This window comes from Anguilla anguilla, chromosome 14, assembly GCF_013347855.1.
Source record: "Anguilla anguilla isolate fAngAng1 chromosome 14, fAngAng1.pri, whole genome shotgun sequence".
Taxonomy (NCBI): Eukaryota; Metazoa; Chordata; class Actinopteri; order Anguilliformes; family Anguillidae; genus Anguilla; species Anguilla anguilla.
In genome coordinates this window covers 16,883,401-16,895,851 of record NC_049214.1, presented here as the reverse complement: position 1 = coordinate 16,895,851, position 12,451 = coordinate 16,883,401, and the positions used below count along the sequence as shown (strand labels likewise).

Below are 12,451 nucleotides of genomic sequence, written 5' to 3'. Positions count from 1 at the left end.
CTGGGTTTTTTCAGGGTCAAACAAAGGTGGTCTGGCTGTGTCATCATTATTTGAAATAGACTGACAGAACAAAGTCCTAGTTTATGCAGTCTTTAGCTTTTAAAATTCCGTTTAATTCATTTTTCCATGGTTAAGAAGGCAGGAGAAGGCATGTGGGTTTGTCTGTATTCATTAATCACTTTACTTGTTCCCGGTTGAGATCTTGATAAGTGGCTGGGATCTTACTTTAATTCCATTAAAAATTATTGCCGTTGCCTCCTTCACAATCATTAAGGCCATGATATGCAGATGGACATTTTTGCCCACAAATGCAACAAATAATATCTTCTCTCCATTTTTTAAAGCTCATTATATTATCATTTTTGTCACATTTGCTTATCCCTACTGGTCTTGCAGGCAGTATTGCCCATCTACGTTGTGTGTAAGTATTGCCTGTGTATCAAGTATTCCTTATAATTAAGCATATCAATTATAAATATAAAAAAAATTTGATAGACAGGAAATTGTACGCTTCTTGTTGTCTATACTTATATATATCGGCACGCTTCCCCTACCAAGCATCTGTCACAACAAAATTGTAAAATTCTATTTAAGTGCAATTTTCAAACAGATTCAAATTCAATTTTCAATCTTTTCTTTTGGTGGCTCAAATTGCGTTTAGGTGGTCTGCCCTAGATTTTACAATGCTTAATTGAATTCTCAAAAGAGTTAGTGTGACACAAATATCCTCTCACACCAGTGCCCCTATATTCAAAGTGTAATTAGCATGTTTTTAAAAGTACAAGCAAGTGCAAACATTTTTCTTGCACAGTAGAACTCTGCAATTTGTGCCTGTGTGTGTCTGTGTATGTGCCTGCTGTGTAATTGTTGTTTGTTTTGAATATTGAAGTACTGTTAGCATGTCAGTATAATTATATAGATTGAAAAATATACAGGTATCTGTACAGAACTTTAAATAACTCTCTTTCCTGTTTAATATCTGGTTAAGGGAAGGTCCGTCTCTGTCCCAGCGGCACTCAAGCTGCTGAAATCATGCGAGGGACTAATGAACATGTCCTTTTGACACCAGGCTAATCAGTTCTTGGGTCACGACCCGCTAATTGCAAATGACATACCCAATTACACGCTGATGTTGACCGTGTGAGGCGGAAATCCCTGCTACCGTTCAGTCATTCTAGAATGACGCAAGGGTTAAAGTGTAATCTGCACTCTGGGCAGTTTGAGCCCAATGTAGCGTGACCTCTTAATCAGCAGTTACGATAACGGCACACGAGGTTCCTTCCAGTAGTTTTTCCCTATTCTGTTTTTACTTATTTGTGCCGCTCCATACCAGGTCAGTGAAAGATGTTGCTCATCTGCAAAAAAAGAAAATAAAAAAATTCTACTGATATTCATCGCTAAAGCGATGCATACTTATCCCAGCCCATTCACCCATGATTTTACATAATTTTAGCAAGGCAAGTGAGCATCAGATGTGAGGTTTGAGGCTCATAATAGGATTACATATGCATGTGTGTGTGATCCCTCTGTTCCGTTCTTCAACTTGATTTAGAGCTGAATGTGGAAGCGCATTTTGTTCAATATATTATTTTTTTAATTCTGAATAAATTAAGATGGTTACTGAACCTGAAAAAATACATTCACCTCACCATGTCGCTTCCTGGAAAAACACCATTTAGCAAAGCTCTATTATTTAGAAAATGAATAACATGCAATTATTATTAAATACAAACAACAGATGTTGAGACTCACTGATGTGAATATTAATTTAAGACTTTTTGTTAATCATTACAGAGGTGCGTATTAAACAAGGGCTCCAATTTTTAGTGTGCCAATTAAAGCAACAAAAGTTTACAGTTTGATGTTGATATGAATGCAGTATTTAAACATATGAAAAGATGTATTTTAGTTTTCCGAGTATGTTGAGGTATATAGACAGAAGGTGGCACTAGATCTCTAGGAAACCGGTTCTGAAGTACATTCAACACAGAGTGATAGAGAAGAGAGTGGTGGGTTTTATGTGTTGTACAATATATGGCTTGGAATAATAAATGTCAAGTGAGCAGGAAAACGGTCTCACAGAGCCATTCACAAATGCCTTATGTATGTGCTTCCAGTGATGAATTGCTTGGTGAATCATTTGCAATGTATGAAGAGCACTCATACAGGTACAATATTAGGCTGTTTGTTAAATATCCTGCAGAGGGCAGTATTTAGATGTGATATTTTTGTGGACTACAGAACGAAATGAAAACTGCTAAAGAATTTCCGAGCAAGTGCAGATCATTTTCAATCCCAAAAATGTAATTTGTGCTGTTAATTACATTGATATTTTTGAGCAATCTCAAACCATATTAAACGGAAGCCTTGTAGCTAATTAAATTCTTCACGGAGCTCTCGGACAGCTGACGCATGTGAAATGGTGCCTGGTAATTGAGCTGTAGGATATACTCATGAAAAATGCATGTGTAACGCAAAATCACATCAGCAGTCTGCGCAGTAAATGTTCCTGACTGACAGTGTCGCTTCAGAGTGATATAGCCAGCCTTACATCGCCTTCATATCTGCTTCCGCTTCTGCTGAGGGAATGTAGTTGTGCTTCTTTGGCTGGGGCTCCAACAACCTTTTCACATGTTCAGTTCTCTACCCACTTTCGCACTGTAAAAGTTAATGCAAAAGACAGTGTTCAGTACGCTTTAAAGGGGAACCCCGTGTCCCACATGGTGCACCCAATGGTGCATACGTTCTCTAAGAAATGAGCCACGCGTGGTTCCAGTGTCTCCTGCGTCGCATTCGGGCTCAGCCAGCAGGTCTCTGCCTGAAAGTCAGAGGGTTAGAGATGGCGGGCGTCTCCCCGCGCAGCGAGTCTGTCCCTCTGCGCCACCCATCGGCGCGTCCCCGGTCACAGCCTGCTCCACTCCGCTGCGTTCTGAGAAAACCCCCGCCCGCAGGCGTAGCGCGCGGCAGCACGCCGCGGACCGGAGGGCCGTAACGAACGCTGGCGGACGAGCGCTCGCATCCTGCTCCAGCTTCCCGTGACCGCGGACAGAGCCCCCCCACGCCTCTGAGACTAATGACTGAGTTACTGCCTCTGGGACGACAAATTAGTTCACTGCAGTTGCTGTTTATTATCAGCCTAATTGATCACAACAGCCACGCAGCTTTTGTTTGTGAAGGTAGTTAGCGGGGTGGCGGTCTCTTCGGTGACCTGCTGACTCAGTGATTGGTGGGCCTTGTCTTCCATCGATATTCATATGGTGACTACAGGACGAAAATGATAAATTCCTCAGCTGGGGGCTGAGTTCAGTGCATTAGGTGCATTCTTGGTGAAACCTCACGTTTATCCCCAGTAATTTTTGTAAAGTATTTTTTAAATATTATTTTTACCTCATTTCTTTGTTTGTTCTTCTTTTTAAGTTTGCAATAACGTTAAATGTTGCAGCGGATTTCCTCCAAAGCTTTTTATGAAAGCAGGGTTTATGTGCTTTTCACTGTTTTTAGTCTGGGGAACAATGAGACCTAGAGCTAATGCTTCTTTTGATGCCTTGAAAGGTCGCCATTCTTAAAGTGATTAATAAGAGGCATGTTGAGTAAGAATGAAATGGTGTGCCAAATCAGCTTGATTCTTGAGGAGCCCTCTCATCAGTCTTGTGAAGCAATTAAGTCTAATTTTGAAAACTGAAACCTGCTTCTCTAGCTCTTTAAAAAATTATCTTTGTCTCAGGAACATTGTGAGTGGATTCCTGTAGTTTTAAACCCCTTTGTCTGCAGATTCGCCTGGCAAAAGACAGTGACTCATCCCTGAAGCCCACCTTCATAGTGAAGCCAGATGGGGGGTCCCAGGGCGACGGGATCTACCTCATCCGTGACCCCAGTGACCTGCGGATGATTTCGGGCGCCCACAGCAAGCACGCCGTTGTCCAGGAGTACATCCAGAAGCCCCTGCTGATAGACAAGCTCAAGTTCGACATCCGGCTGTACGTGCTGATCAAGTCCCTGCAGCCGCTGGAGATCTATATTGCCAAGGAGGGCCTGTCACGCTTCTGCACCGAGCCGTACCAGGAGCCCAGCCAGAAGAACCTCAACCAGGTCTACATGCACCTCACCAACTACTCGCTCAACGTGCAGAGCGGAAACTTCGTCCACTCGGACAGCACCAACACGGGCAGCAAGCGGACCTTCTCCAGCATCCTGTACCGCCTGGCCTCCAAAGGCGTCGACATCAAGAAGGTGTGGTCCGACATCATCTCCCTGGTCATCAAGACTGTCATCGCCCTGGTGCCCGAGCTCAAGGTGTACTACCAGGCTGACATTCCGCCTGGCAAACCAGGCCCCACCTGCTTTCAGGTGAGTGAATCCGTCACAGCCAGCTGTCAGTTAAACTCTAATTCTGTCTTAATATGTTGTGTAGTACATCAACAATCTAATCAAAAGCATTGATGAACAAATCATTAATCCAGGTGCCCAGGACCACCATCGATGTTTTTGGGACTACCAAACTGTGACATATAAAAACACAGGAGACCACTGGTAAATTATCATGGTCCTGGATGAACACAGTTTAGAAAAAAATATGATTGGCTGAAATTACTAGTAAATTTATGTTTGGTGACCTTCAGTTGGTTCCCCCTTGATTAGATAATTAGCCAGGAGTTCTCAGCTATGTGAAGCACTGATTAGCATTTTGACAGGGCAATGGAGATAGAATTTCAGAAATTCCCCTTCTTATCTAACTTTAGCTCAGGCATGCCAGCAGTAGTCTGTGCCTGCAGTGCAACTGTCTCACTAGGCGTGGCCTGCAAATCTGTCATTATCATTAAAGCAAAAGATACTGCATTAAAGAAATACCTCAGCACATTAATTTTTTAATGTGACTAATAGGAATGTCCTGCCCTAATGCAAGCTAGATATAAGGTGGGTATTTTTTAAATGATAATATTGCTACTATATTGCAATTCTCATTGCAGACAGTCTGCCCTACTTAATGCATTTTTCACTTCATTCAGATGGGGGAAAGCTTAGAGCAGTCCAGTCTTATCCGAAAAGGGCCGGTGTGGGTGCAGGCTTTTTTTTTTTTTGGAATGTTTTTTTTTTCCAATTCCTAAGTCAGTGTTCTAGAACTCTAGAAAGTAGTGATTGTTACATCAGCATTAGAATGTTAAGTTAAGAACATTCTAATCACGTATTTGTAATCTCACACCTAATACGCGCTAGTACATTCAGTAAATAAACGATGGCAAGGATGTAGTGTGTTTGCTACACAATACATATGCATGTATGTTCCAGTACACAAGTACATACCTGGCCTACCAGATTTGGTTGCTTGGTAGCCCAGAGGACTACTATGTGGATTTATTATTGATACAGCCCCGAAAAACCTTTTACAGTACCCCGATAATTAAATCAACATTTAGGCTTGGAGATTTGATCTCAAGATCAATGACAGATTGTTGATCAAGTGATTTGGAGAAGACCATTTTAGAAATGGAGAAGCATTATGCACATTTTATCCTTCAGATGATAGCAATAATCATAGCGTGGCGCATAGTCATGCAAATCATTTAACAATGCTTCAGTGCCACATTGTTATTATTTGCTAAAATCTATTGCATATCATAAAATTGCCAATTATATGCCGAGTCCATTTACTCTATAATATGATATGTTTATTGGCCAATTGTAGGCTGAGGAGTGCCTGCAGAGCAAGGACACCTCTTCATGTATCAGAGGACATTTTACTAATGGTTTTTTCATGTTTGAATAACTTTATACATTTTTGAAGTCAGGCCTTGAATAATTGTATAGTCAGACAGCCAAGACTCTGAGCTTTATTTGAATACCAATTTTATCCAGCTGACTTCAAAACTGATGAGTAGGAGAACCCTGTAGGAACTAAGTATTGAGAAAGTGGGGAAAGTGATGAAATACATAGTTTTTACCCAATTTAGTTTGTCTTTTTTATCGCTCTAATAGTTTATCACAGTTCTCTTCCCCTGAGCAAGGCCATATAAATTGCACACTGTCTGTTCTGGGAAAATGGGAGACTGAAAGTTTTATCAGTCCTTCAAATTAATCAGCATATTCCTACAATTCTCTTGACGTGCACGAAACAACATGACATTATAAATTTATTTTCAAGTTCTCTAAACATTTATGAATTTTTCCTTTTATTTGAAAGATTTTGGGGTTTGACATCTTGCTGATGAAGAATCTGAAGCCTGTCCTGCTGGAGGTGAACGCTAACCCGAGTATGAGAATCGAACATGAGCAGGAGGTGAGTGCACTCCCTGCATTAGCCTGTCAGCCTGTCCAGATCATCTCCATCCTCTGGTCATCTGACTGTTTGCTCTGTAACTGCTTGGCGAATTGTCTGCTGATCTGAGACTGACTGGTGGACTAGATGGTTTGTGGCTGTGTGTGTTGCAGGTTTCTCCAGGAGTCTTTGAATACGTTCCCAGTCCCGTGGACAAGGAGGTGAAGGTTGGAGTCATCCGGGACACACTGAGGCTAGTAGACCCCGCACAGAGGAAGCCCCCGCATCCCACGTAAGTCTACACAAGCGTGTACACACAGCCAACAGGTCCCCTCAGTGACACCAAGCACTGGCATAGCTATACCCTGGCATTTCAACCTGGGGTCCCTCAAGGTACTGTAGGGGGTAATTCAAAATATAAATTTAAAAAAAATTATGTAACCCTATTTAACTCACAATGGGGGTCCCCTGGATGTCTTTGAGCCTAGGTGGGGGTCCCTGGATCAGAAAAAGTTGAGAACCCCCTCAAGTACACAAGCACAATCTACCTCTGCTCCTAATTGGCTTTCTCAGAGGGTGCTGCTTGGGTGGCTCATCCTGTTAAGGTGCTTTTTTCAGCTAGTATTAAATCTGAATGATTTTAGTATTGGCTGTGCCAGCTTCCCCACAGAGTAGGGCACAGCTGGCTCTAACTTTGCCCAGGGATGGGATCATGGTATCAGTCAGCCTGGTTTACAGTGACCCCTGCTGGTTGATCGGTAACCCTCGGCCCATGTGTTGAACTGCACACAAAGTCTCCTCCGCTGACTGCCCTCAGACTCAGTTGGGGTAAGAAGGGGCAGCTGAGATTCCATGCTACAGAGGAGAGCACAGGCTTGTTTGCGCCTTCTGCACTAATAGCGGGGATGGGCTAATGAGCGCTCATATATATGATTGTGTCTTCCAAATCTGGGACAAACATTAAAAGTGCATCTACTCCATCAGAGTATTGATGATAGAATTGGGTAAATGTGGAAGAAAACAGAGCGCTATTATAAAACCGATGAAAAATTGCCTTTCAGACAAGTTCATTAAGAGAAAGCAGTCCAAAATGTACATTCTGGGTTGTAGTTAGTAGTCTAAATACAGTACTGGAAGTTTAAACGGTACTGGCGTGGCATTACTGCTGGCAGTCTGCTTTAGTGCAGTCCTGGTGGCAGAAGAGGGGGATGCTTGTCCCGCGGTGTGGGCGCGTGCGTGGCCATCCCCAGGCCGTGGCCAATGGTTTACTAGCCGCCCTGTGCGCTCCACCGAGCCCAGTAATGACCCGCAGGCCCGAGGACAGGGCTCTCTGACGCACGGCCAGTTCCTGCGGACGCAGAGGTCACCGGGCGCGGGCAGCCAGGCCCCTGTCCGTCATCCCCGCCGTCGTGATCAGACGGTCAGGCAGACGGGGACGAGTCGCTTAAGCCCCGCCTCGCTGCGCCGGTCTTCATGAGCCTGTTAAACGGGAAATTAAATTCCTCTGATGGAACTTCGCGTGCCGCCGCGGCGCTAAGGCGAAGGTGCGGAGATCTCATTACGAGCAGCGCCTGGTCGTGAGGGGGGGAGAAGGGCAGGAGTCACAGCGGCCTCCTGAATCAGCCCACGGGCTGTGGCTTTATCTGCCGGCCCGTTTTACCCAAGCCCTGTGAATCACCCCGTGGGCCACAAGTTCACCCTCCACACCGTCTGACGGAGGCCGACCGCCTCCGTATTAAACCGTCCCTGGGATCGTATTCCAATATTACCACAGCATGCTATGACACCGGCACAAATTACTGCTTTAAAATAGAGCCGCCTTTGGAATTATCATATTTATAACCTGGACCCTATATATTTTACCCGTTGATGTCATTTCCCCCCGTCATATGGCATATTTTCTGAACCCATTCCAAATGCTCGTATTTTCTACTCAATTGGCATATATGAGTCAGATATGGTTTCAGATATGTTTTTCTCCAAAAATTGTCAGGCTTAATATTTGTTTTATGGTGGTGGCTAATAGGCATTTCTGATTTCCATTTCTATTTCAGGAATGGAAGTAAAAAATAATGACTGTCTATTGCTGCTATTCCTCTCTGCCTGTGTATCTGTTTTTTTCAGATAAAATAACTATGGTGGTTATGCCTGGTTATGGTGGTATGTGTGGGACTGGATATCTTTGTAACTGTGCTCATTTAGAGAGATGAACACTTAATCATTGCATTTAAATGTGGTGTGTTTTCTATGATTTTCAATTACTAAAGAGGATCTTTTTGTTTTTATGAGCACAATGAGTCAGGTCCAGAAGTGCTAGAGTGTTTCTGTGCTCTAGCATGAATTTACAACTCTCTGTGGTGACAGAAGCGTCATGTTTTCTAAATGTCCACACTCCTGTGAAGATCCTGTATTAATTACAATGAGAATGCACATATGGAAGTATGTAGGCAGGCACAAGTAAATGTTGCCCATGCATGTAGTCTATAGGCTACAGAAACCACACCATGGGAGTTCTGACTGTGTCTGCCCCCACAGGGCAGGTCTTAATTGACAGTTGTATCATCCGGTGGGTGGGTTTCATTTTGTAGTTTCTCGACACTCCCCTCAGCAGCTTGTGAGCACCAGTGTCATGCACTCCAATGCAATGACTGCATGCTGCTGCATCCAGACAGAAAAAATGGCAGCTGGTAGAATTCACTTTAGGGGAGAGCATTGTCTGCACTCTCCAAAATTGACAGTGGTGGCTGCTGCCATGAGACCAGCCTAGCAACACAATTGGATGCTGCACAATAGGGAAGATACAATTATTTGGGTTTGAAACCTGTTTCTCAGATCTTGTCAGATGAAGAGCAGAATAAGACCAGATGGGATGCTTTGTAATATATTGTGGGCTAGTGGCCAACCGTGGATTTCTTTGTCCGTTTAAATAAAACAGATTAGATTCCTGACTAATAAAATAACGTTTGCTTACCTTTTTTCTATATGGCTGGTACCTCTTTTGGCAACCAGTGTACGTGTCCCAATAATTCTATGTCTATATGAACAAATAGAATTTCCTTTACAGACTTTAAGTAATATTGAAAATCTTACTAATTGAGTAGATATGGAAAGGAAGGGATGCTAATAATTTGTTGATTACTGCAGGTCACTATTAAAAAAAGTGCTAGTCACTGCTAATGGTTAAATAGAGGCTGTCAGTGTTGGGTCAAAGGACAGTTCTTGAGGTAACAATATGAATTAATAACATTGATTTTACAGGTGAACTATCCCTTTAAACTGCACATTAGTCAATTTAGTGGTGCTGATACATATAAGTAGTGAGTAAATTACTTTTCTCAGTGCAAAAATGTTCAGAGTTTGAAATTAATCCCTTTAAGAGAGATATTCCTCTGCAGATGGTCTGAGAGGAAGCAGAATGTAGTGTCTGGCATATTAACACGTTTTTTCATTAAAGATTATTATTTCTTGCTGACGACCTGCCAAATTCAAAACTGATTTCCAACGCAATAGAAGTAGTTGTGGCATTAGTCAGGTACCTTGCATATCTCACATATAAACATGGTATTCTTTCTTTCACAGTTACCAGGATTGATTAACGATAAATAAATGAATTAATAAAGGATAGACTTACAGACCCTTTCACTGATGAGAAATAACAGTTTTAGTGTTTTAGGCATCCATGTTTGAAAGCACACATGACAGAGCTGGTGTTAAACTAATGGAGAAAAAGTTTAGCGTTGTCATCCTGTTTTCCCAGGAATATTTTCTGTCAACTTTGCAGATAGTGTAACCGAGCCCAATGACTGGAGAGGGAAATTGCTAATTATGTATGTCTGCTCCTCATGCTTGTTAATTTGCCCATTAGATTTGATGTGCCGCAAAAATGCAATCATCTCGGCTCTTCTTGGGTTGAGTGATATAGGAAGAAAATGAGAATGAATTAATCATGTCATTTTCTTTGTCTGCAGGATTCTCCGGAGTCGTGTTTGTTGGGAGGTTGGCTGTCAAACACAGACTACCATTAAGAGACACTGTATACTATTCATGCCAAAATCTCTGATGTCTTCATTAGATCACTGTGAACTAGGAAGCAGATGAGACCATGTCTGTGGCAAAATGCTGTTTGCTTGTTCAGTAATGATCTCCAAAATGAAAATAAATGGGGCTGAAAAATTGACTTGACCTTCTGGAAACATCAATTCAATACCTTGTTATGCCAGAAAAAATAGAACACTGGAATCAGTTCATATTTTGCATCTCTGCAGTTGTGCAGATAGATTGTAGATTCGAGATAGTCTTTTCTGCCCACCAGTCCTTTCAAGCAGTTCTTGACAGAGATAAGCAAGTGTAAGTCTTCAGATTTTTATAGTAGTCATATTCTCATTCTCAACAGCTTCGCTGAGATCCTCTAATAGCTGCGGTTTGATATGTTACTTGCCCTGAGTGAAGATTAGACGGTAGAGCGATTTCATTCAAAGCAATTTTCTTTGATCGCTCAAAAACCCTAATCTAGACATCAAATCCATCACACAAACCCTGCCCAGTCTTGATATGGCAGCAGTTTTCTTTTGTTGCGATTGTCATAACAGTCCCCTTATAAGCTATGTTAGAAACCCATTAGAGCAATGTTATTGTGGAGCATTTCCTACTTTTCTTAGGCAAAAGTTTCCTTATGCATTGAAAATGTCACTAAGGGGCGGCATTTTGGGGCTTTATCATGATGAGCCCTTATCAAGCTGAAAACATTTTGCCTGAGTAAAGCTTGGACTGGTTTTCAGGTCTGAGTCCCCGCTTTTGTATGAGGAGAGAAAGAGTATTGTTAGTGCCTGGAATGAGTGCTTCATCTTATTTAAGGTCACATTTTAGATATCAGTCTCGTTTTTTTTGGAATGTTTGTAATGTTGTAGAAATCAGCCTGTCTCATTGCAGAAATATTTTCTGTTAGTTCAGGAGGTCCACACACTAACTAGCATTCCTATTATTATGTTTTCCAAGCATAAACTGCATGTAGTAGTAATATATATTTTTGCTTGGAAAATTATCCCTGAACACACTTCAGTTAGCTATCGCTAAAGAGCCTGTCTGGTGGGAGCCTGTCAATGTAAAACAGCTGTAAGCTGTAAATTGCAATGGTTTCATTTGTGCGAGCAAAAACTCATTGGCCATTATTCTGAGTCACACAAAATATGATACTGATGATGTGAATGCTTAGAAATGTACTTCTCAATGTTGGAACACTGAATGCACTGATTATCTGACTGATTTACACTGCTTTCAGTCCAGGATCCAAAATCTGAATCCTGTCAATGCACATGTTTGGATTTAAGGTTTTAAATTAAACTATTAAGTTGTATTTCTTTACAGACAGATAATTGCTTCTTGCTTTTTAGTTTTGTTCATATTTTCATGGACTACATTCAGCATTATATGTAATGAATAGCTATAATTTGTCATTTTACCAATTAACACTGTTATAAAAAATCATTTTGAGTGCCACATTACATGCAGCTGTGCAACTACGAATGCCAGCTTATGATAAAGCCCACAGCGCTGTTTCAACATCCTACCAGTGAAGCCGAGCCCAACGCAGATAATTATTTAAAGGCGTACTGCACTGGCTGTCAGCTGCCTCAGAGTGCCTGCGCGTTCCTCCTCCTGGTCGCCGCGGCGTTTGAGGCGCGCCCACGAGAGAGTGAGACGCGCGGGCTTCAGGGTTCCGCAGGGGCTCCCTTGTGCCCGTGTCCGCGGTTAAACCCGCGCGCACGCGCTCCGCGGGGTTCCATCAGTATTCCAGCCCCTTCTCGCGCCGGGCAGCTGTTTTCAGGATCACGGACCGGAGCAGATGTCTTTATCGTTAAGGGAGGTGCCAAGCGCCGTGCCCCGATTTCCAAAATCTGGAATCAGATGTCGTGCACCCGCCATTAAACTGAGCTGAATAACTGAATCAGCTGGGTAGAGCAAAATGGGAGAGTACGCTTTTAAAGCCAATAAACCAGTCCTTGCTTTCCCCCAAGGCTGGGATCAACGGTGCTTGCGTAAATATTATAGGCAGAGGGGATTTTCGAAGGCATATTTTAAAGTAATACAGTTTATGACAAGAAAGGGTTGACAGTGTGCAACTGTTTGCCTTATCATGCTGTTTCTGACTCTTTTCTAGGAGATTCTTTTGAAGTGTGCTATGGGGACTCTGCTTATATA

At 42.4% G+C, this 12,451-nt stretch overlaps 1 protein-coding gene across 1 annotated transcript in view; it reads left to right on the top strand.

Moving 5' to 3' along the window:
- The window catches only part of ttll11 (tubulin tyrosine ligase-like family, member 11), a 40,272-nt gene that overhangs the window by 8,816 nt on the left and 19,005 nt on the right, over nucleotides 1-12,451 (top strand). Inside the window, exons 4-6 of the mRNA XM_035391564.1 lie at nucleotides 3,772-4,347; nucleotides 6,179-6,274; nucleotides 6,427-6,545. Coding sequence (XP_035247455.1) covers nucleotides 3,772-4,347; nucleotides 6,179-6,274; nucleotides 6,427-6,545 — 791 coding nt within the window. The remainder of the gene's footprint in view (nucleotides 1-3,771; nucleotides 4,348-6,178; nucleotides 6,275-6,426; nucleotides 6,546-12,451) is intronic.